This window comes from Podarcis filfolensis (genome assembly GCF_964270895.1).
Source record: "Podarcis filfolensis genome assembly, chromosome: 1".
NCBI classification, from domain to species: Eukaryota; Metazoa; Chordata; class Lepidosauria; order Squamata; family Lacertidae; genus Podarcis; species Podarcis filfolensis.
This window is the reverse complement of record NC_139604.1, coordinates 91,663,213-91,686,966: the sequence shown is the minus strand read 5'-3', so window position 1 is coordinate 91,686,966 and position 23,754 is coordinate 91,663,213. Positions and strand designations below refer to the sequence as shown.

General features: G+C 40.0%; 1 protein-coding gene across 2 annotated transcripts in view; it reads right to left on the bottom strand.

Annotated features, from left to right (window-relative positions):
• UBR1 (ubiquitin protein ligase E3 component n-recognin 1) overlaps positions 1–23,754 on the bottom strand; it is a 57,683-nt gene that overhangs the window by 14,827 nt on the left and 19,102 nt on the right. For both annotated transcript variants that reach the window (XM_083606145.1, XM_083606144.1), the window contains exons 13-36: positions 23,113–23,212; positions 22,539–22,667; positions 20,564–20,744; positions 19,899–19,960; positions 19,088–19,198; positions 18,368–18,433; positions 18,164–18,265; positions 17,384–17,447; positions 15,904–16,028; positions 15,220–15,272; positions 13,602–13,704; positions 12,080–12,128; positions 10,754–10,908; positions 9,804–9,903; positions 8,949–9,058; positions 7,266–7,355; positions 6,405–6,586; positions 5,904–6,106; positions 5,385–5,478; positions 4,684–4,836; positions 2,998–3,095; positions 1,581–1,674; positions 1,023–1,171; positions 270–325 (exon numbers count right to left, since the gene is read on the bottom strand). In XM_083606145.1, the coding sequence (XP_083462271.1) occupies positions 270–325; positions 1,023–1,171; positions 1,581–1,674; positions 2,998–3,095; positions 4,684–4,836; positions 5,385–5,478; positions 5,904–6,106; positions 6,405–6,586; positions 7,266–7,355; positions 8,949–9,058; positions 9,804–9,903; positions 10,754–10,908; positions 12,080–12,128; positions 13,602–13,704; positions 15,220–15,272; positions 15,904–16,028; positions 17,384–17,447; positions 18,164–18,265; positions 18,368–18,433; positions 19,088–19,198; positions 19,899–19,960; positions 20,564–20,744; positions 22,539–22,667; positions 23,113–23,212 (2,629 nt within the window). The remainder of the gene's footprint in view (positions 1–269; positions 326–1,022; positions 1,172–1,580; positions 1,675–2,997; positions 3,096–4,683; positions 4,837–5,384; positions 5,479–5,903; positions 6,107–6,404; positions 6,587–7,265; positions 7,356–8,948; positions 9,059–9,803; positions 9,904–10,753; positions 10,909–12,079; positions 12,129–13,601; positions 13,705–15,219; positions 15,273–15,903; positions 16,029–17,383; positions 17,448–18,163; positions 18,266–18,367; positions 18,434–19,087; positions 19,199–19,898; positions 19,961–20,563; positions 20,745–22,538; positions 22,668–23,112; positions 23,213–23,754) is intronic.

The following is a 23,754-nucleotide window of genomic DNA, read 5'->3' as shown; positions in this document are numbered from 1 at the left end:
GCCCACCTAGCAGTTCGAAAGCACGTCAAAGTGCAAGTAGATAAATAGGTACCACTCTGGCGGGAAGGTAAACGGCGTTTCCGTGTGCTGCTCTGGTTCGCCAGAAGTGGCTTAGTCATGCTGGCCACATGACCCAGAAGCTGTACGCTGGCTCCCTTGGCCAATAAAGCCAGATGAGCGCCGCAACCCCAGAGTTGGCCATGACTGGACCTAATGGTCAGGGGTCCCTTTACCTTTACCTTAACAATTACATCCTTTATTGTTCCTACCTGACGGTTTTGCAGAGAACCAAATAAAGGCTTGCCCTCGTCTTCCAGAAGATTCTCTGAAAAAGAAACAAAGCTGGTAGTGAGTCATGTACTCTACAAGCAGTCAAAATGTTTTGCATTTCAGTTTTCCAGTAAGTTAAGGAACCTGCTTGTTTTGGCTTTCAGTCTCTTTTTAGCTTACTGTTCATTTTAATTAACATTTGATCTATGGAAAGAGGTAACAAACTGGAGCAATGTCTATGAATGAAAGTATCTAATTTTTACTATTTCAGGGAACACACACACATCTGTATGCTTGCTTCCAAGTCTGAACACAGTGTTCATATCAATTCTAGAGCAAATAAAATATAGGCTACTGTGCCATTTTGCAGTGGGAATTGTGCATTCCCAACTAAAATAGATTTTGAAGTGACTTGTTAAGTAGTCAAATGCCCATAGCATTAGTCAAATAAGTACAAGAAGCAGATCTTGAAAACACTTCCTCAAATTCAAACAAAGCATTCCAACCTTTTGCCATTTTGGGGACCCCAGCATTTTGCTGTCAATTTTAAATGGGATAGCTTGATAATGGGGACTGTAAAAGTCTGATTTTTGTACAGTATTTGTACATGTTATATAGGATTTGCCCTATAACAGTATTTTAGAAACTGCGTTGTAGTAGCTATCTTATGTTTTCAAGTTTAAAACCCTGGCTATTTTCATGTCTAATATAATAAAAATCCAATTGTGAAAGGAATTCTATTTTTGATTTACCTAAACACTGGATAGTAAACGCACATGTGCTCCAAGTCATCATAGGAATGCGTGGATCAGTTTCATTGGGTGCAACTTTTAATCCAATTCTGTAAATTGCAGTGGCAAATAGAACCACCATCTCCTTGATACTATTAGAATACTTAACTCTGTGGAGGAAGCCAGGAGAATGTCAGATTGTGAATAAGTGAGGCTAGATAAAGTTCAAAGAACTGATTATGAGAATATTTGCACAGTTGCATTTAAATGAGCAGTTCCTGGTAACAGGAAATCATCTTTCAGCTTTTGCTCGTTATTATAGACTTCTCTTAGGTAAAAAACACAAGCTTTCAAGTTATATCCTGAGATAACGGTGACCAATAATTAGATAAAACTCCGGCAGAGGTTTGCTTGATCAGAGATAATAATCATAATGGCCCATATAAATGTTGTAGAATGTAGATATTTTAATGAAAATATTATTTTCCCCTAAGCAGAAATAATGCCCATTGTATAGATTCCAGATTTATTTTTTTAAAAAAATTAGTCTAAAGTGGAAATGTGATTCTTAACACTTACAAAGGATCTACTCCAAAGCTAAGAATGGAATGGAAATCAGATGAAGTCTCTTCCATTTCTATGTCACGTAAAGATGGAGCAATCTGTTTTCCTTCTTTTAAAAAGAGAAATAAATTCATGTCAGACTGCAGTTCAACTAAATGAAATAAAATTATTTATTTTCTCCTATATACTTAAAAACATAAGGCTGTTGTCACGGTGCAGTTCATGTAGCTACCCTGTGTGCTGACAGGGTGGCAGGCAGCCGAGGCAAGCTGTTTAACAGAGGGGAGGCGACGCTTCTGCCCCCCCTCGTTTAAAAGGGGCAGGATGTTGGGACAAGCCATGAGGAGAGAGGGAGGGGCCTGGGGCAAGCCTGGAGTGAATGGAGCTTGGGATGAGCTGTGAGGAGAAGGAATGGGGTGAGCTACGCAGGGATGGGCAAGGAGATGTGTGAGGTATAAAGAGAGGGGGAGTTGGTCAGGTATAAAGGGAGGAGAGGTTTGGAAAGCGGTTGGCAGGCAGAGCAAGCAAGGGCAGCAGTCCTTACTATGGTAAAAATTCTTAGATCATGAATGAAATATTGGGGTCAGCAAACTTTTTCAGCAGGGGGTTGGTCCACTATCCCTCAGACCTTGTAGGGGGCCAGACTATATATTTTTTTTTCGGGGGGGAGATGAACAAATTCCTATGCCCCACAAATAACCCAGAGATGCATTTTAAATAAAAGGACACATTCTACTCATGTAAAAACACCAGGCAGGCCCCACAAATAACCCAGAGATGCACTTTAAATAAAAGGACACATTCTACTCATGTAAAAACTAAATCCGTGGGCCAGATTTAGAAGGTGGTTGGGCCGGATCCAGCCCCCGGGCCGTAGTTTGCCTACCCATGGATTAAGACATAATAATTCTTACATTCAGTAACAACCTATTAGATGTCATTAGGTGGTAAGTGCTATGTGCAGCTGACTCTATTAATATGCAATGGATTAATCTTTGAATATCAATTTTCAATCTAAGTCTGTGAGCTTCATTTGCAGAACAGTCAAAAAGCTAATCGAACTCAACATTTTAAGGTGGGGCTGGGGGAACCAACCTAATATAAGAAAAATGGAGCCTATATTTTAAATGGCTTCATAATTAGTATATACCTAAATAAAAATTCAATAAAAGTCTGCACCAGACTTCAGAGCTATCCAGCAACACAAAACAATGGAATTATAAGCCCTTCAATTTGCATTCATAACTTTCCACACTCTGTTAGAGATGCACAACTTTAGAAGATATTTCAATTACTTATTTTTAGGGCAGACAATAGGATTGCAATGATCCTCAAAATGGTACCTGTAACCAGTAGCAAAATAAAGTGTTTTATAAAGATTTGGCAACCTCCTAAAAATATTTTAAAAATGTTAAGTGTAACATATACAGACCTTCAGTGTTTTTCTTGTTGTAACCAGATATCCTGGCCATAACAATCTCTATCCATTTTTTCAAAGATAGAAGCTGAACCACCACCTCGGCATCCTCACTGACAATACAAAAAGGTAGTTATAGTTTTCACAAGTATAGCAAAAAATATAACCCCTGGAGCCCAGTCTGAGATGCTCGTGTCTTATAAAAAGAGAATTTAAACAGCTATTTACAGTGGTACCTCGCAAGACGAATGCCTCGGAAGACGAAAAACTCGCAAGACAAAAGAGTTTTTCGTTTTTTGAGGTGCCTCGTAAGACGAATTTCCCTATGGGCTTGCTTCGCAAGACGAAATGTCTTGCGAGTTTGTTTCCTTTTGAAGCAGGAACTGGGCTGGCAGGGAGCGAGTGAGGGAGCGACCTACCTTTTCCAGAGGGATCCTCTTCTGGAGAGGGCACAGAGGAGGCAGGTGGGCTGGGATCCAGCGGATCTGGCTGGGTCTCTGCGCCGCCTCTGCCTCTCTCTCTCTCTCTCTCTCCCCCTCCCCACGTGGCTGCTCCATTTTGCCCTAACTGCGCGAAGGCAGGAGGAGGGGGACCAAGGAGGAGGAGGCATCCACTGCGCTTGGGCTGCCGCGAAGGCGCCTTTGCGGGGGTGGGAAGAAGCCGGGAGCAGCTGCCGATACTGTGGGGAGCCTGGCGGCGTGGCGCAAGGTAACGGGGGGAGCAAGGGAGAGTCCGCGCCGGGCGCTTCGTGCGTCCGCCCTCAGTTCTTGGGCTCGAACTTCCTTTGGCACCTCGTGGAGAGAGAGGGAGAGGAGCGGGCTGGGGCTTTGATGTGGGACGCGGTTTGGTGGAGCGAAGACGCGGCAAGGCTTGGCGACAGAGGAAGGGGGGCTGTTTTCGTGGGGAGGTGGGAGGGGGTGTCTTTGCCTCTTCCCAGCAACAGATCCTCCAGGCCGGGGAAACTCCTCCTGCTGGGGAGCGACCCGCTTTGTGCTTTGCCCGCTATCCCATTATAATACAGTACCAGGGTGCATCCGTGCTTCGCAAGACGAAAAAATCCGCAAGACGAAGAAACTCGCAGAACGGATTAATTTCGTCTTGCGAGTCACCACTGTAGTTGTTTGGTTCATATGTGAATAACTTCATTTTATAAAACTTCTTCTAGACACTCAAAATTGATGGGTAAATAAAATAACAGAATGGGCCTTTTCTGTGGTGGCTCCTCCCTTGTGGAATGCTCTGCCAGGGAGGCTCCCCATGTGCCTTCATTACAATGCCAGGCAAAAGTATCTTCTTCTCACAGGCCTTTGGCTATTTAAACAATTTATGGCCTTTTAAACTGCAGGGGAGGGTACTGTTTTTGTTTGTTACTATGCTATGCATTTTTTGTGTCTTTATATTGTAAACTTCCTTGTGATTCTTGGTTGAAGGGTGGGTATAGAAATGTAATTTGTCATCATCATCGTCGTCATATATTTTCCCAATCATGCAACGAGAAAACTGTTATCAGACTAAAATTGACACCCCGTGCCTTTAAAAATGCGTTGGAGTGTGTGTGTTATTAGGTTCCTTTTGTTTTTGTTTTTATTATGTATTTTGTTTTTTTATATTTTGATTTTATCCTGTGAAATGCCCTGAGACCTGCAGGTATAGAGCGGTATACAAAATTAATTAACGGGCTATTTAAATGTTGAAACTTACCTGTTTATCTTGTGCGTTTGCAAAGGAAGAATGGGTATCACAGTGTTGCACAGAGATTTGCAAAGTGGGCAGAGGTACTCTCCATTCTCCAAGTCAAAAACTTGTTCGACATGATGTCGCTGCCGAGAGTTTAACTGAATGGCTTCAAAGTACCTGCAATATTGAAACCGACAACCAAAAGAAAGTCTTTAGTGTTGAGTGTTAACAAGGAAAAGCAGAGTTATGATACCCTTTGTTGTTACGCACTTGGCTTACTGTTGTAACTTTGTTGTTGAGCATAAGCGAAAAAGAGGGACAATGATCAGAACTTTGTACCCATCATACAAAACTTTGTACCGTGCAAATGAACTGTGGGATGTGGGAGATAACAAGAAGTAGAGTGCAGTGAGAGAACTCAGGATCAAGCCCCAATAGGCAGTTCTGGAAACAGAATTTCAAGAGCTCCAGGTTAATGTGATATCCCCAGCCTGGTGCCCTCCAGATATTTTGGACCACAACTCACATCAGCCCCAGGAAAAACAGCCAATATTTTTGTCCATATTTGCCTTTTGATTACACTTGTGCTAGGCTGGTTTCATTTATTTTGCTGAGATACTTGAATCTGCTGGACGTTAAATATGTCTTGAGATATGCTGGAAGAGATAGTTTCAAAATTGACTTTAGCTAAAGAAAAAAAAAGTTTACTAAATGTATCTACTTACTTCTGCCAGCAGGCAGCATGCATCACGTGGCCACAACTTCCTGTATGAGTTCCACATGACAGGTCAGGATCCATGAAAAGAGGATCTATTTTATCTATTGAAGAAAAAATGATATGAAGGATGATGACATCATTTAGTGTCAAATGAAAGATTTTGCAAAGACTATTCAAGCAAAAATTTTGCCAGACGAGCATCTTTTAAATCTTGTACATCTTATACAGTACTCACTGAAGAAATAAATATTGACCTTCTTTATTATCACCAACTAAGAAACCGACCATCAAATGAGATTTTGAGCTTTGCTCATACATTCAATATAGTTCAGGTTTGGGGGATTTTTCTTTCAATTAGAAGGGATAAAACGGTTGATTTCTCAACTGCATTTGAGATGGCTTCTAAAACTATTCACATCAATGTTTCGTAACATGACTTTCAGTTCTATAACTTGAGCTAACAAAAGGAAACCTGAAGCAATATTACTGCTTATGCAAGCAGGTGACTTGAAGAGAGGATACATACCCCCAGAAAGTTCAAGCATTTTCCCTCTATGTTGGGTTAAGGCAGTGGATCTCTGGACACAGGCAGATAAAACCATGGCAGCACACTCTAACCTCACTTCCTGCTCTTCCTGACACAGAATACATGTCAGCACTTCCTTTTCTGCAACAGATGGCCCTTGCTTGGGTCCCAAGGCAATTCTGGTATAATCTATAATTGGTGGGCTGTTATAAAGACACAACAAAAATCAAACTAACATATTCCTGTCAGCAAACAATTATTTGCCGTTTACATTTAAATAAAATCACATACGATTTAAAATTTATACATTAATACTGTAGTTTTACCTCACCTCCACAGAAAAACAGGACTGCAACCAATATTTAGCCACATGCTGAATAGATGTTGATTATATCCCAACACCACGAGAGCCAATAAAATTGTCCAATGACTTCTAATTTTGTATTATTTTATATTATCAAAAGCTACTCCAAAATCTATTACTAATTGTTATTTTCCTACCTCTCCTCTTCCATAACATCCCTCCCCTGTGTTTCTTGAGTATTTTCATATAAGAGCTTGTGAGTTTCAATGAAGTTCTTCTGCAAAGCAGACATCTGGGCCATGATCTTCTGGCGATGAAGCCTGGCTGCTTCGGCCTTTCTCTTCCTCTCAGCCTTTTCCTTGTCCTGAGTTCTTTGCATCTGATTTAGCGGCAAAGCAAAACAAACAAAGAAACAAACACCCAGGCAAGGGTGTTTTTATTAACAAAAAAGATAACCGGAATAAATCTTTAAAATAGAATCACTTTTCAATAATATAACAATGGCTTTTGCTTAGCACTTGTGAAACCCTGCTTAACAAAAAATAAAGTGACGCTACTCCACCCCAAGCCTCTCACAGCTAACCTGTGAACAGACTCTGTCCCCAAAAGGTAATGAGAATTTCTTATCAGTGCAATGCTGTACAGGGATAATAATAGGTTTTAGACACAGGCACCATAATGCTGCCCCTCATCTTAAACCTAAAGTTCCAGTGTCTAAAGATTCTCAGGGCAAGAGAGATTACAATTTCACGTCCAACGGAGTTGTGGCTGGGACCACTAGGAACAGCTTCCTAGAGAGAATAGCCTCCAGAGAGATTGGTTACAGAGGGTTCTGCCAGCAAGGAATATCGGGGGAAGAAAAAAAATCAAGGAGCCAGGAAGTTCGCCATTCCAAATCAGTTCCCGCTTGTAAAATATATTAATTTTGTTAATCAGAATGGAATAGTTAACCTTGCATTTAAACGCATGGAGCTGTGAGCCCAGGGGCTAGAATTCTGAATGTAGAAACAGCCAAAACTGCTTGTGAATACATTATTTCTTTCCTATTTTATAGTTACCTCGTTGGCTTTTGCAGATTCTGGCCCAGACGCAATGGCTGCTGTGGGAAAAGATGACTTCTCTCTCAGCCGTTTTATTGTGTCAAACATCTGGGAACAGAGATTTAATAGTTACAATACTAATAGACTGTGATGTTCCTATATTTCCAAGCCACATTATGGTTTGCCCCATGAAAGAAAGCATGCTGGACAAGATATACCCCATTAGCAGCAGCACCAATATTAAACACAATCAATACCATTTGTTGCCATCTTTACGTTTGGAAAAAAATACCTTTATTCACTTTTCTCTATTCAGTCTGTACAAAGACTACAGGTAATAATGGTGTGTACAAATGGTGCTGCTCGGTGTACAAAAAAGTATACATAGTTATAAAATGACTTTAACAATTATGTACTTTTTTGTATAGGCTATTCAAAAATGTCTGTGGTATTTATTGCCGGTGGTATTTATTATTAATGTATACTGCTTATATAATAAAAAAATCTAAAGCATTTACATAAAAACAATAAAAATGCAATGTGCATTAAAATTTCCTGAAAACAAAACAAAACAGTATGTCACAAATAAAACTAAGCAGTACACAAAACAAAAAAAATTAAAAAATAAGAGTCACAGTCCAGGAAAGCTTTGGTAAATATGTAGGTAAAGATAATGGTAAAGGCGACTATGGGGTTGCGGTGCTCATCTCACTTCAGGCCAAGGGAGCAGGCGTTAGTCCACAGACAGCTTTCCAGGTTATGTGGCCAGCATGACTGAACTGCTTCTGGCACAACAGGACACCGTGACAGAAGCCAGAGTGCACGGAAACATCGTTTACCTTCCCTCCACAGTGGTACCTATTTATCTACTTGCACTGGTATGCTTTCAAACTGCTAGGTTGGCAGGAGCTGGGACAGAGCAACGGGAGCTCACCCTGTCACGGGGATTCGAACCACTGATTGGCAAGCCCAAGAGGCTCAGTGATTTAGACCACAGCGCCACCTGCTTACAAATATGTAAGCTTATGAGACACTTAAAAGTTATTACGAACACTGCCTCATAGGGAGCACATTCTGGAGGCTGTGTGCTATCACCAAGAAGGCCCATTTCTGCATTCCTACCAAGTGACAATTGCTGGTTGTGGAACAACCAGTAGAGTCTTCTCAGAAGATCCTAAAGATTGGGAGAGGTGGTCTACTGAGTATCTTGGTTATAAGTCATTAAGCACTTTAAATATCAGCAACGAAACATTCATAGTAGTCCATGGTTGTGGCAAAGCAGGAACCCGGTCATCTCAAATCTGCTGTATTTACAGGGGATCATGTTTTGTCACACAATCCTTTACACGAGGAACAGATCATTCGTTTCATATAGCCTTTGGAAAAGCCAATAAAGAGCAACATTTCAGTAGCAACTGTTGCATATCTCATTTGAACCAGAACAGAGATACTGTCTTATTCCACTAAGCTAGTTTTTGTTAAAATCCCCCTCCCACCAGCCAGTTCTATCACATGAATAAACAAGCATTAATTCATTATGAGTTTTCTGCAACAAACAATGATAGTAACAACATTATCTGTATATGCTATCTTTTAAAGAGATTACTTTGTGCACCAGCAACACTGTGGAGTAAATGTGTCAAGTTCTTTTTTTATTTTTTTTTAATTTAACACGGGACATTTTGGGGTGTGTTTTTTTACCTGTAATACCCAGTTGATCATGTCTTTTTGCGATTCCAGAGGTTGAATTCCTTTTAGTTTTTCCAAAATCATTAGTATGTTCATTGCATTCAAAGCAGAGCTTCCCATTCCTTTGCAAACAGATGGAAGAATTTTTTTAAAAAAACAACCACACACGTTCCCTCGCAAAAGATAATCATTTCTCCCTTTTACTAATCATTACAATGACTTAAAAGACTAGACATGGGACATTTTATTGTTACAACACCTCCTTATATCACAGATGATGCATGACTTCTTTGTCAATTATCGCTTTTCACTACTTTACAAAATGATGGTGGTAACAAGCTACAAACAAAGCAGCATCAATGCATTGTGTTTGGTTCTATGTTTCATTGTTTCTTACCAAATGTAACATAATCCAAATGTTTGACTATGGATCTTCAGATGAAGGGCGGTATACAAATTTAATAATTTCCATTATAGCATGCAGGTAATAACTGCAAGCAATTAGTCTACATTGTAGTTGTAGTTCTTTTGAACAAGTATTCACCATCAAATGAAATTCAGCACAAGCTGGTATCTCAAGTGATGGCTACAGATTAAACCTGGTAAGTTATATTTTCTCTGCATTAATGTAGTATCTGTAGACAAATTAATACTGAATAATTTTCTCCTTCCTTGTTTTAAAATGGTGTTTATTTCAAAATATTTCTCAAAGCAAGCATTTTTCTGCTGGAAATAAACTCTTGGTGGCTTTTCATGTCTAAGATCAAGGGTAGCAATTCTGCTTCAAATGCCTGTCGGTGAGTTCACATTGCACTTCAGAAATAACTTTAAAATTAATATTCTTGTTTTACAAGATGGCACACTTACTTGATGCTTTGTGGTAGAAGTCAAAGGCCACTTCTTCCTCTGGAACCTTCTCTAACTGCTGCTTTTCTTCAAGTAGACCCAAAGCAAGAAGGTGAAGAACCTAGAGAAATGTAAACACGTACTAAACCTAGGCTGCTTAGAATGAAACACCCTCTGGTTAGCATAGGGCTGGGGACCATTTTTCAGCCCAAATGGCCACATTCCCTTCTAGGCAACCTTTCCAGGGGCCACTTGCCAGCAGTGGGCAGGGCCAGAAGCAAAATTGGGTGGAACAACAAATGCTAATTTATTCACATATCTCTCTCCAGCCAGGCAGGCAAGCAGCACAATGAGCTTGAAGACACATTCTAAGCAGGCAAAACCCCCAAAGGAGGGTGTGGAATAGGGTGGAGAGGGGCGTTGCCTGGGGAGTCCTGAGGGCCGCACAGAGACTAGGACAGCAAACATTTGGCCCTGAGGCTCCCCATCCCTGGGTTAGCAAGGTGACCTGGGTTAGCAAGGTACCCAAGGTAACCTGGCCATGATCTGGATATTTAGATGTCTAGCACATGATAGTAAACCTAAGGGCAGTGTGCTGCAGCAACAGACAAATGAACTGTTGATCAATGAGGTGCTGTTGAGCTGTCCTGCAGAGACTAATTTTTATTTATTTACTAGGGGCTGCTGCCCTTCTTTGCTCTCCTTTCCCAACCACCTTTTCCCCACACTTGACCCAAAAAACCTCTCCCTCTACACCTCACTCACCTGCTAGACTATTAGCCCACAGCTGAATCCAAGCAATTACAGCCTGCAATATTCACCATTTTATGACACTAATAGCTGTCCTGGGAACAGCATGATGAACAGGGTAAAGGTACCTTAAATACCTCACATCGCTCTAGGTAAGAGCATTGCAAAAGCAACCTAAACCCCAAAGCAGAAATCTCAGAAGATACAGTCAACAAGCATACCATCTGGATCATGGCTTCTGTCCACAAGTGGCTTTCTAGCTCTAGTGCTCTTTGCAACACAGTTCTGAGAATATGCATCATGACATCAGAATTCAGAACGTTCACCACATTTCTGAAAGCAGCGCTGAATTCAGGCGGAGGAGGTGGTGGCAGTGCTATAAAAGAAGTAAACAAATACTCATGCATTACTAACTTCCTGGCAGTCTGATGAAAGCAAGGAGCATAGACGTTCATATTTGGCTATAACCAGTGGGTGCTACTTTAATGTATCATACTTGTATGAAATAAAGTCCTGCCATATATACGTCCTCCTATAAAGTGCTCTGGTAGAACTCTCAACTAACTGCAGCAGATATATGAACATATACTTTGGGTTTAGTATTGCCTCTCTCTCCAATGTTTGAGGCAGAATTTCCCTACTTAGCTACTCAGAGAACTCTAAGTGGCAATGCTTGGGGACTGAATCTGGGACCTAATGGATGCAAAGCATGTGTTCTAGCATTGAGCAATGGGCTCTCCAAATGGAATTGCTCAGTTGGAAACGTTTACATCTGAACATGCCAACTACAACGTAACAGCATTTTCCTAAGCACACTGATACTGTTTAACAATTGCATAACACCCTTTTTGGATTTAAAATGTTTTGTACTACTGTAATTCACAGGGCATTTCAGTATAACCTTAGAGTAACTGATTGGCATTCCTGGAAACTTGTATGTTATTGTTTAACGTAGCACTACACGTCAGCTCCTCTATGCAAATCACAATATTTGTAAAGAAAAACTACAAGGACCAAGCAATAGCTTAAGAGCTGAAGCATGAATAAGTGAAACAAGGTAAAGAGAAATGGCTCTGACCCCCATTTGTAGCAGTGGACAAGAGTGCAGGAAGGGTCTCCACCTCCCCCATGCTGGAGTGGGACATTAGTACTGATGGAGAATATCTATATGCAATCTCACAGCCTAGGGCACACTGCCAATACCGCAGCATCTACAGCAACAGCCAAGCCAGTCTTAAGAAGTAGTCCTAACTGTGACGAAAATGGATAGGTGATCCCAACCTCTAAAGCAGATGTAATTAGTTTCTTCATCAAAATAGTAGCACACAAAAGTGGCACAAAGTGCAATTAGTTCTCTCAATGGAAGTCACCATATATTGTACGTTTGCAAATAAATGACTTGGCAATCAGTAATATGTTTACGTTCTCTGAACTTTACGAGGAATGAGGATGAATCATTTATGGATCAAAACTGTTTTTATTTTAAAAAACACACACTTCACCATCACTTCCTTGCACTTATTTCATTCATTGTTACAACTTTTTACCTTCATCTCTGTTTTCTTGCACTCTTCTTTTCTTTTCCATATGCTCAGCCTGTAAGAAGAGTCAACTTGTTTAGTCTCAAGATACCAATGAGGTTTTTTGACTGAATATAGACAAAGAGCTTAGATTAGATTCCATCAAAAGCAATTAATGATCAAGTACTAGGAATTCTCTGAAGGCACAAAAAAGAGAACCTAGAGAAGAGACACACAATCATATCCCTGAAAGCACACACTTGTTAAAGAGGCACTGGGAGTAAAGCAATTGTTTGAATAAAGGAATTGCTCCCCTTTCCTTTTTGTATCCATCTATGAGCATAAACTAAATCTTTTTCTTTTCAGTACAGGTAGGCAGATGCTCGCTCACACGTTAGACTAACAAAACTAGTGAGATAGTGCAAGGGTGAGGAAATTCTGAGAGTCAGCCTTTATGCTGAGCTACAGGATGCCAATAGGATTCCAAAAAGATGCTTTACTAAATTTAATCTGACCCTTATCTAGAAAGAAAGAAGAAGAAGAAAAGGTTTTTAGCAGCATCGCTTCAAAGTTCTGTAAATGTATAATTTTCACTTGGAAAATTACCTTATGCTACTATGTAATGAACAAATACATTAGGACCTCTGCACTCTAGATACTGAATACATAAGAAGAACATGAAATCTGAGAATCCATGTGGCACATCAAAGTCAATCTAGACTCAGTAAATATGAATTAATCTAAAGCAACAAAATATATAGTTATTTTGTTATTCCTTGAACAAGAATGATACGGGGGGAAATAAACAAAAACGAGTAAAAGAGACCCGTGAGTCAAGCAGGGTTTTTCTTAATCTCCACAACTTATAACCTCATCTTAAAAGATTCAGGGTATAGGCGCATGACATAAATATGCATAAAAATTTATAGTTGCAAATTTAGTCTGACTTTCGGAGGGGGGAAAACAAATTCTGGGTATCAGGGATCTCTAAGCTATGGGATGCCAACAGGATTTTCTAGGCTCAGTACACTTTATGTGGCTTGAGCCTTCTGCTCCATCCACAATCTACTGGCAAGAAATGCTGCATATGTACATTAAAACTAAAACAAGTGCCTCTATGCAAATTGACATGGTAGGTGGCTGGGATCTCACCAGCACAGGGCTTTGTAATGTACCCAGATGCCCTACAACCAAAGTAAAAACACAATTTTTAAAAAGGGGGAAAGGACAGGAAACCTGGGTCTGAGACTGTATGCAAACTCCTGGTTACTAGGTTAATATTGTTTCTTCAAAAGATATAATCACACTAATAATTGGCTGCTATCCACAGTGGCTTGCAATCTACTATGTATTTTGGAAGGTGGTTTGTCTGTCTTCCTGTCCTCTAGGGGTTCAGCACTATGGATAATACCCCAGGGGGCAGGGGCCTCTGAGTACTAGGCGATTTGATCATAAGGGACATAGCTAGGTTTGCAACAGGCATGCAAGCAACATGGTAACTTCCCCACTTGGTGGGAAGGTTGCGGGTGTCACATCATGATTTCCTTACCTTGCTGCGCTGTGTTTTGGTGTAATGGTAAAAGAATATATTGTACTCTCTGCGGCATTCTTCCTTCAGTTCATAGACTCCATGGCCTGATACGCCTGGTTTCCTTTATTTGAAAAGCATACAAACGATGCAGTTATTTTCAGCAAAGCATTAAGGAGAACACACAGTCATTTCATACATACAACATACAAAGAATCCTGCTGACCAAGGGCCTATTCAAAGTGTTGGAAGCCCTTTAAAACCCTAAATGGCCTCGGTCCAGTATACCTAAAGGAGTGGTTCCACCCCCATCGTTCTGCCCAGACACTGAGGTCCAGCGCCGAGGGCCTTCTGGCGGTTCCCTTGCTGCAAGAAGCCAAGTTACAGGGAACCAGGCAGAGGGCCTTCTCAGTAGTGGCACCCGTCCTGTGGAACACCCTCCCACCAGATGTTAAAGAGAACAACTACCACCAGACTTTTAGAAGACATCTGAAGGCAGCCCTGTTTAGGGAAGCTTTTAATGTTTCATAGATTATTGTATTTTAATATTCTGTTGGAAGCCACCCAGAGTGGCTGGGGAAACCCGGCCAGATGGGTGGGGTATAAATAAATTATTATTATTATTATTATTATTATTATTATTATTATTATTATTATATCTTGTCCACCATCCTGCTTCCCACAGTGACTAACTAGATGCCTAAGAGAAATGAGTAAGCAAGAAATGAGGGCAATAGCAACCATTACTCAGAGGCATGCTGTCTCTATCCTTATTTTATCCTCACAATTCAAAGCCACAGGACATGTTAGGAATTTTGAAGGGCAAACTGAGTGTGCACAGAACACCACAGTGGCATCTAGCCAGTTTAATTTAGGGTGTTCCTTTGAACAGGCCACAGAATCCTCTGCAACATGCAAGTTCCTTCCACAGACACATAGTTCTTCAACAAGCTGATTTGTAAAACCCTTCCCTCTCAAGGTAAACAAACATGAAAAACCACTCCTGAAACATAGCGAATGCTTTTGGAATCTGAGTGAATGGATCACTGCTTCAACACAGTTTTTAATTCTTTCTGGAAAACTCTGAAAGCATATATATTTCAAATGTCTGGCTTCTTTATGTGTGGCAAACACATGAGAATGTTCCTCTTCAACCAGGCATTTGGCTGATTAACATTCTATGTCTTTCAAATGTGTTTGTGGGAAGAGGACTATTGGGTTTGTTTTTGTTTTAGTACAGTGGTACCTTGGTTCTTGAACTCAATCCATTCTGGAAGTCTGTTCGACTTCCAAAACGTTCACAAACCAAGGTATGGCTTCTGATTGGCTGAATGGCCCCAGAAACAATGCTGACAGCCGAAACACGTTTGGCTTCCGAAAAACGTTCGCAAACCAGGACACTTACTTCCAGGTTTGCGGCGTTTGGAAGCCGATTTGTTCGTCAACTAAGCCTTTCGGGAACCAAGGTACCACTGTATGCATTTTGTGTTCTCATTTTGTATTTTTCTGTTGTGAACTGTATTGTGATCTTCGGATGAAGGGTGGTATACAATTTTAATTAATTAATTAATTAATTAATTAATTAATAATATGCTATCACTATGCTTTAACTACTGATTTAAAAAGAACAATAGCTTACTTGAATATGGCCACTTTGTGGATGACCTTCTCCAAACCAGTCTCATTGTTTTCCTGTTAAAAACATTTGATATGCTAAAGTAGTAAGAACAAACTATATATGGTGAAAAACAGTAAATTAAAAGCAAATCAAGCTGCCTAAGAATCAGTAGCCGATAAACATCTACAGATACCCAGATAAAACTGCATGCAGGCATTTGTCACCATGCTATTAATGCAGCAACAATTCAAATGAGAGCAAGGGCATGGGGAGCTGTGAAGCAGATTGTTATTAAAAACAATCAAAATTTCCAAAATCGAAATGTTATTATGAAGGCCGCTGTGTCTTAGCAAATAGTTAAAATATAATCATGTACTTTTAAGCTGATTTATCCAAAATGACATGGACACTTGGAGCTCCTAGTGTGCATGTTTTTTTGCAATCACAGTAATATTAAAGAAGTTCTGTGTATAGAATGGGGTGTGTGGGTGTTCTTGTGCTACAAGGAGTCTGGATTGTCTAAGAAAAGGATGTTAAACATTTCTGCTGAAAGAGGAACACAAGATAGAGGAAACATCAAGCACAGAAGGAACTTGAGCTGTGTTTCATTGGTAATATTATCATATACGCCCCTAAAGAGTTCTGTGGTAAAGCAATCTGTGAACCTTTCTAGATTAATAGGAATCAAAGGAAGAAATCACTCACATCCTTGGGCAAAGATTTTGCGATAGCACTGTGAGCCATTGGTTCAATGCAAAGCAGATGAATAATTTCTCGCATAGTAACGTCATCTTTTGTCACATTACTGACTCCTGGCACATATCTTTCCCCTGGAAGCAAAAAGAGGAAGAAAGTAATCTCACATATATACAGTGGAATACATTTTCATGCATGCAAGATATCATACTGTAATGATAATGGTTCCTAGACTAAAAATTCCTTGAAAGTGGCGTGGAGTGCTACAAGGGGATGCATGGGCAGGGCTGAATATATAGTAGGTTAGATAAGGAGGCCAAGAATACTAAAGTGAGGTTACAGTCATACAAAATCTGCAGGCTCCTACACATACATACATACATACATATGCACGCACACACAAACACCAACCCTCTCTCCGTCCAAGCAAGCAAAATATGTCATCACAGTTCAAGAACACATTTCAGCCAAGAAAAGCACTTAGGAGGAGCGAAGAGAAGCAGAGCCAATGATCATGGCATGGAGAGAAGCCCGAGGATTGGAAGCTTTTGGCCCATGGACTGGAGGTTCCCCACCGCTGTTCTATGTCCTATCCCATGGGTGGGGAACTGGATCTAGCCAGTAGGACAGACCATTTTCTCCACGAACCCTCATGGGCCAAATATGGAGTCTTCAAAAGCCCCTTTCAAAGCACAGCCTATCCCCTTAGCTTGGTGATGAGCCAGCTGTTTTTATTTTGGTTTGGGGTTTTTTGTTTTTTGTTTTTTGCATTTTTTCAGTCTTCTCTCTATTTCCTGTTGCTTCCCACGGTTAATTTTCCTTCCATTCCTTCTTGATTTTGCTCTAATTTCAGAAGGATAACCGCCTTCTGTCCAAGCTAGTTTTGAAACCCCAGCACTGGATCAATATTAAAAAATGTATTACCCAAAAAGGCATTTAGTACAGTGCACCCCACCTAACCACAATCGTAGCTGTACACATGATTTTATTGCAAGAAAATACTTTTAATTCACTATACAAATGCACTGTCTGCCATTGTCTTCCATCAGCCACTTCCAGAAGTCCATGTATACAATATTCACATGTACTGTTTAAAGAAGTGCAGTGCTGCCACAACCATCAACAGCCACTGGAAACCCAACTTTTCACAATGGCATGTGCAGACTATTCAATGAGCTGCCTGTGCACACATCACAGCTAGGCTATTCCTTGGAGATACATAACCACACTGAATAGCTGAAGGTAAATCTACATATGGTTGCAAAGGAAATGAACCTTTTTAAAGGCCTAAAGAACCAGCTGATGGTGGAAGAAGGGGAAAAAAGGGACAACATTAAAAGGTAGCTCATAATTAACCCAGATTAGATATGCCACCTAACACACTTGTGTTAAGTGTGATGGTTTCAGATATTAAAGTTTCCATTACTGGAGAACCTATTACATATTCTAAACAACCTCCATCTTTTCTAAAAAAAACAATTTTCCTTACCCACCACGTAGATAAGAACTTGAAGCATCTCTTCTATTAATGTGTTACACTGCTTATTCAAATCCTGTAATATTTCAAGAAAGCACAAATGAAGTTCTTGGAAAATATAATTATGTGAAATACTGAAGCCTGAGGTTTTCTGAAGCACTTGAAAACATATTAAGCTGACCCAAAGCTTTATGAACAGAAAAGTAACTGGAAAGATAGAGGGTGGAAACTAGTTGGTGCCTGTGAATTCACAGAAGGGCTTTTGATGCACCACATGTTTCTGCAAACAGGACAAGTGGGGAGGCAATTTTTGCCAATTCCTGCTTCCCTCTGCAGCCCCAACTGCCACCCAAAAATCAGCTCCAGAGTGTTAGGGAAACCTACAGAGCAAGGAAGCAGTAGAAAGGGCAAACTGCCAAGAATCCCTCTCCTGTTTGTGTGAATGCATCAGTTGGGTCAAAAGTCCTTCCATGACCACAAGGGCAACAATTGGATTCCACTCAGTATTAAAAGTTCCCCCACCAGCACTCATGTCAGAAAATTAAGCCTACATGCTGGATGTAAATAATCTAAAGAAGAGAATCGAAGAGAAGGGAAGGGATAAATTCCATTTTAAGTTGTAAAGCTGCAATAATTTATGGTATAGAAAGTCTATGTGATTTAAGAAAGTTTCTTTAGTGGAAATTACTGTTTCTAGCAAAATATTGCAATTTCATGGAAGGAGATAGAAACAGTGGGTTTCCAGATGCTTATGATTTCAGTGGTGAAAATTAACAGCACAGAGCTCTGTACCTGGTCTTTGGTTGGCACAATTCTCTTAAAGGCATCAAGCAGTTCATATCGTTGGAGTACAAGCAAGAGGAAACTGTTTGGATCCATAAGTGATGCCCCAATCTATCAGAAATATACACATTCAATGACATTAGAGAATAGAGAATACAGGCAACAAACAACACACTGTTACTATAAGACCAAAGAAATTGCAAACATACTCACCTGAAGGAAAATTATATCCTTATCATACATTTCTTCTCGACATTTAACATCCTGATAATAAAACATCTGAAAGAAAATAAAACCTTTTAAAACGTATATAGAGCTTCATATACAAAGCCGTCCTCTTTGGCATAGGCATTCAATTCAGCAAAACACTACTCCTTCCTACCATTAACTTTGCTATAAAAAGTTTTCAGCTAGCACATTTCTGATACTGGCAATATCCCCTAAAACTGCATATGATAAAACCTCTTGGCTACAATCTATAGAAAGACCAGCAGAAAGTGGCCAAAAGGTGACTCCCTTCTCCAACTCCGCACTGAAAGAAGCTCTCACTCACAGAAGATTTCCTGAATTTTAGGAGATCCCTTATTTCCTCTTGAATTATAGCCCCCACTATTCAGGATCATTTCTGTCTTGTACTTTAGGGACAGACAAATATAATATCTACAGTATTATCTATCAAATTTTTATCCTGTCCTTCCTCCAAGGAACTCAAAGCAACACACATAATCCCCTGCTTGTACTCTCAAAACAACTCTATTAAGAGTTGGTGACTGGCCCAAGGTACCTATTGTACCCTTTCTACCTACTGAATAAGCCCTGGAGTAAGTTTTTGTCCACTAATTTGCTTGCAATACTTATACTGGCAACTTATCCTCTGTGGGATATATAGCACTACATGTGAGAATATATTTGTAGTGAAATTTGGTTTGGTACCTGGCTTATCAGAGACAGCCCGTTCCTTCTCCACATTTCGGCAGCAACCTGAGCAACCAATACTAGACAACGCAAAGGATATTCCACCAACATCTGCACCTGGAATTCTTCCTAAAGGTTTTTTTAAAAATTGATTGTGTTAAAACAACCGGCATTTGCATAAGGAAATCAATCACTACAGATAAGTTAGTAAAAAAGGGGGGGCAGGATTTTCTCTGCTATCGTTAAAAGAAAAATACAACAAAAGGTTAGAGGCAGAATTTAATTGGACTTTATTACGCTAGGCTCTAACACTGCACTGTGTGGTTTCAGCCAGGTCAAGTCAGTATTCATTCCGTGTTCAGCCACTATAGACCTTTAGCCTTCTTTAAGGAAAATGACTAATGATTCTGTATTGTCAATTATTGATGGGAAACAGCATCAATTTTTTTTGCAGAATAATTATTTATATTTAGCAGCCAATAACTACCCATAGCAGGGTACTGCAGTTTAAGATCTCCTGCCATTAAGAGCTTATTTGTATCCTTTATTAGTTCTCTGCTACATTTATATCCCACCTTCTTTCTATGGAACTCAAGACGCCATACCTGGTTCTTCCCCTTCCCCTTTTATCCTCAGAATAACTTTTTGAGGCAAGTTAGGTTTAGAGGGAATGGCTGGCTGAAGCTCACTTAGTGATTTTCATCACTGGGTAGGGAACTGAGCCTGAAATTGGATCAGGGAGACCCAACAAGTTAACCACTAGACCCCAATGACTCTCATAACTGGCTGAACTTTCAAATACTATTGAGTATCCAGTGGAGATACTTACAGATGTTATGAATTCTTGGAGTCTGGAGATTACATCAGTTTTGCTCAACTGTATGTGCAGACCTAGGAAATACATTAACAGTAATGCTTGTAAGTTACAAGATGCATTTGTATGCTTGTTGTCTAAATACAGGCTTATAATTAAGCTCTCTCCTCACCAACTATAATCTGTAGCCAAGAACCAACATTGGCCAGAGAGCTTAATCACAAGCCAGGTTTCAGAGAGCTTTGGCTTAGCTCAGTGAAGTGTGGGAGAAAATGGACTCAGGAGGAACTAAGCAGCTGCAAGATCCTCTCTGGGAGCCTGCACATTTTCACAGTCCAGGTAAGTCATAGTTTGGCTTACTATGCTATATGCACCAAGCTCTAATAAATTTATACATGCTGTGAAGAGATACTTTCTGCTCTCTGCTGTATTAGAAGCCAGTCACCCAATCAATCTGACTGGCAAGCAGATTCAGAACAGCAAAATATTTTTTTTTCCTTTAAAAGAACAGAAATGAGCTTAGATTGTAAAGATGATTTGAAAAATTCACGCAGGAGAGATCTTACAGTAGCTATTGTTATCCATGATAGTTAAAAACAACCTCCAGGTTCAGAATGCTTCTCAAAATGTGAGCAGGAACTGACTGCAATTCTCATAAGCTGCAAGAGCAGGACACTCACCAGCAAGCATCCTGGACAATGGTAGATGTATGCTGACAGGATCTGCAGACACCCTGAAGCGCTTGCTTTCCAAAGTATGGCCACATAAATGAATCACTGTCTTGTCCCATGAATAATTACTTGCACTACATCTCAATACTGTTGCATGGCATTCCTTGTAAGCAGTCACCAACAGTGCTTCCTAGAATGGACAATATTTTTATTATTATATTTAAATATACAGCCTTATTTTTTCTACTTCAATTTAACTGTGCTAAAAAAATCCTACTGTCTCATTTCTATGTTTTAATACGGGTCATGCATTTTATTTTTGATCAGCGGCAATGGAATTGTGCATTGCTATATGTTTAAAATAAACCTAATTCCTAAGAAAATTGGTTACTAATCATCCTGTGAGAATATGGATTGTTCAGTTGCATCTCTTAGGAACAACTTTCTAGTCATTTTCTTCTGTCACAATTCTGGTAAATATAAAAACAGAACTGTCTTTTCCAGATGACTTTCAGATACTTTGCTGCTTAACTATATGTTTTCAACTCCACAGCTTTATGAATGATCTGCATCTCCAGAAGCCACTTTTCAGCTTTCTATATAGAGGATTGTGAAAATAAGTAGCAGACTTTCAAAACAGATTTTGAAACAACAAGTTTAGCAAAGATTCAGATCATCAGCCGAATCCAGAATCTGTATCTTCTCACTATTCAATGTTGTTTATCATATACAGCGGGCCCAGAACTTATGTTCACTTTACATACGCAATTGCAACCTTACACCAAGGGTTGGGGTTGGTGGTTGGTAGGTAAATAAATAAATGAATGAATGGGGGAAACCCGCCATTTCCTGCCCCCCATTTATTATTCCCTTCCCTGCACACCCAGTGGGTTTTCCATGCTTACCAGCCTCTGGGATGCTCCCAGAGCAGTCTTCCCAATGTCTGGCAAGCAAGGTGGCGCCCTCCTTACCAGCCTCTGGAAATGAGATGTGAGGGCTCTGGAAGCATCCGAGGCTGGTATGGAAAGTCCGCCTCGCATACCGGACCTCCTATTACCTTTCCAGAGCCTGGTAAACAACCCTCCACCTTGCAAGAGGGCAGTTCCAGGGGTTCCTGGCTCTGTGCGATTTTGCAGACCCCCCAGAACTAAACCCTTGTGTATGGGGATGGGCCAATTGCATCGCATCCAGCTTCAATTAGGAGGGAAATCTTCTTTCATTTTATTTTATTTTTTGCTAAATACAAATACTTCCACAGATCCTGCCGAGTAAGTATCAATTGAAATTATCATAGCAAAATTTTGATATGTAGATAGATAGATAGATAGATTGATTTATTGCGGCCATTGGCCCATATCAGAAACAATACATCAAAATTTATCCATAAACAATACAATTTAAACAGTTCCAAAATTAAAACACCCATATAAAACCAATTTTACTTCAGTTAAGTAAACACTATACACAATAAGCTCCCTCTATGTAAACTGCAATTCAAATCCATCAGATTTTGGGGGGTATGCGTCTTAGTTCTGGCACTTATTGATGGTACTTAAGTTTAGCTAAGCTGTCAGAGTCATACAGAGATCCATTTCTCCTCTTTTGAAATAAAACATTAATCAGGTATCTAGCGACTGCAAGGGATCTACTTGTATCTTCGTCGTTTAATAAGTATATTATTTGGGCTTCCTGAGGTCTATCAGCTATTCTCGATAAATATGGGGCCAGAAACTTGGACCGTGAAGCCGAATGTAATGGACAACAGAAGATTATATGGTATAACGATTCTATAGATCCACTTTGATATGTAAACTTTTAAGAGTTCAAGGTAAAAAAAGATTCATGGGTTAAAGTTGAAGCACCAGGCTTGTCAAGGTCATGGGGAGTGGTATGCTCACAAGGCACCTCCAAAGATTTGAGTCTGCTCCATAAACAAGTATTTGTTTCTACAGATAATGCTGCAATTCTATTGAAACAGGCTTACGTCGCAGGCACACCACTCCTGAAACATCAGGAGAATAATCTTCAGTTGCATCTGGATGACAATGGCTGCTTCCCAATCTGGATCCACCTCAATGTGCTGACCAACTTGCCTTTTTATTTCCTCCATGCCCTGCAATGATATCCCCGCCCCAAACAGTATGTGACTAAACTGAGGCTTGTATCAGACAGATGTTCAAACCATGAGTCTAAGCAAACAGAGGTAAGCACCAACTAAAACAAGGCCATTTATATTTCTACAGTGTGGCTAATTAATTAATAAGGTTTATTTACTGCTTAATCAACAGGAAAACTCTAAGCAGTTATGGTGTGTGTTTTAATAGCATCCCAAATTATATACATATGTAATTGTGTTTGTAAAATCCAGAGCTCTGCTGAATAAAGTTAATTCATACTCACCTGAAAGAAACTGATTTTCTTTAAAACATCTGAGAAGAATGCTTATGAATCATATTAGGACAGCACATTAATATTGTATTGGGCATATGGGCAGGTTCATAATACAGTAGCTATATATATATGTAGCAAATTAGAGATGTATATATTATATACTGTACCTGCATGCAAATAAGAATCTTCAGGAAAGAACGGAACCCTTCCAAAAACTGCTCTCGCAGTTTGTCTGTCCACACTGTAGGCTTACTGATTAAAATATACCTGTTGCAAAAAAAAGTTGAATTTCAGAAGTCTTTCCCAGACAAAGCAGGCTTTAAATTGGGGTATGGGGCTGGAATCGTATGTGGCTGGGAAAGATTTTGGAACTCCTTTGAGGAAATACCCACTGGTGCAGCAATAAAATGGCTAACACATTTGCAAAGCTAAGCAGGGTCCAGGATGGATTCAAATTGGATGGGGGACTGTGCGCTGAGATTCCTGCATTGTAGGGGGTTGGACTAGATGACCCTCGGGATCCCTTCCAACTCTAGAAGCCTATGATTCTATGATTCCTCTCTCTTGGAAATAGTGACAGCCTGGCTGAAATGTGGAAGAACAAGCTGACTTTGATCACTGATATCCTCTTGCACAACTGTGTCTGCACTAGGTCTACCCAGAAAAGGGTGACATAAAACACAACACAAGAGATAGATTGTTTTTTTAATAGATATTGATCAGTTTGCAACATATAGTAAGGAAGTATGCCCTGATGGTGGTAATGACAGACACATAAATTATTATTCTCCACGGCCAGTGAATTGTGC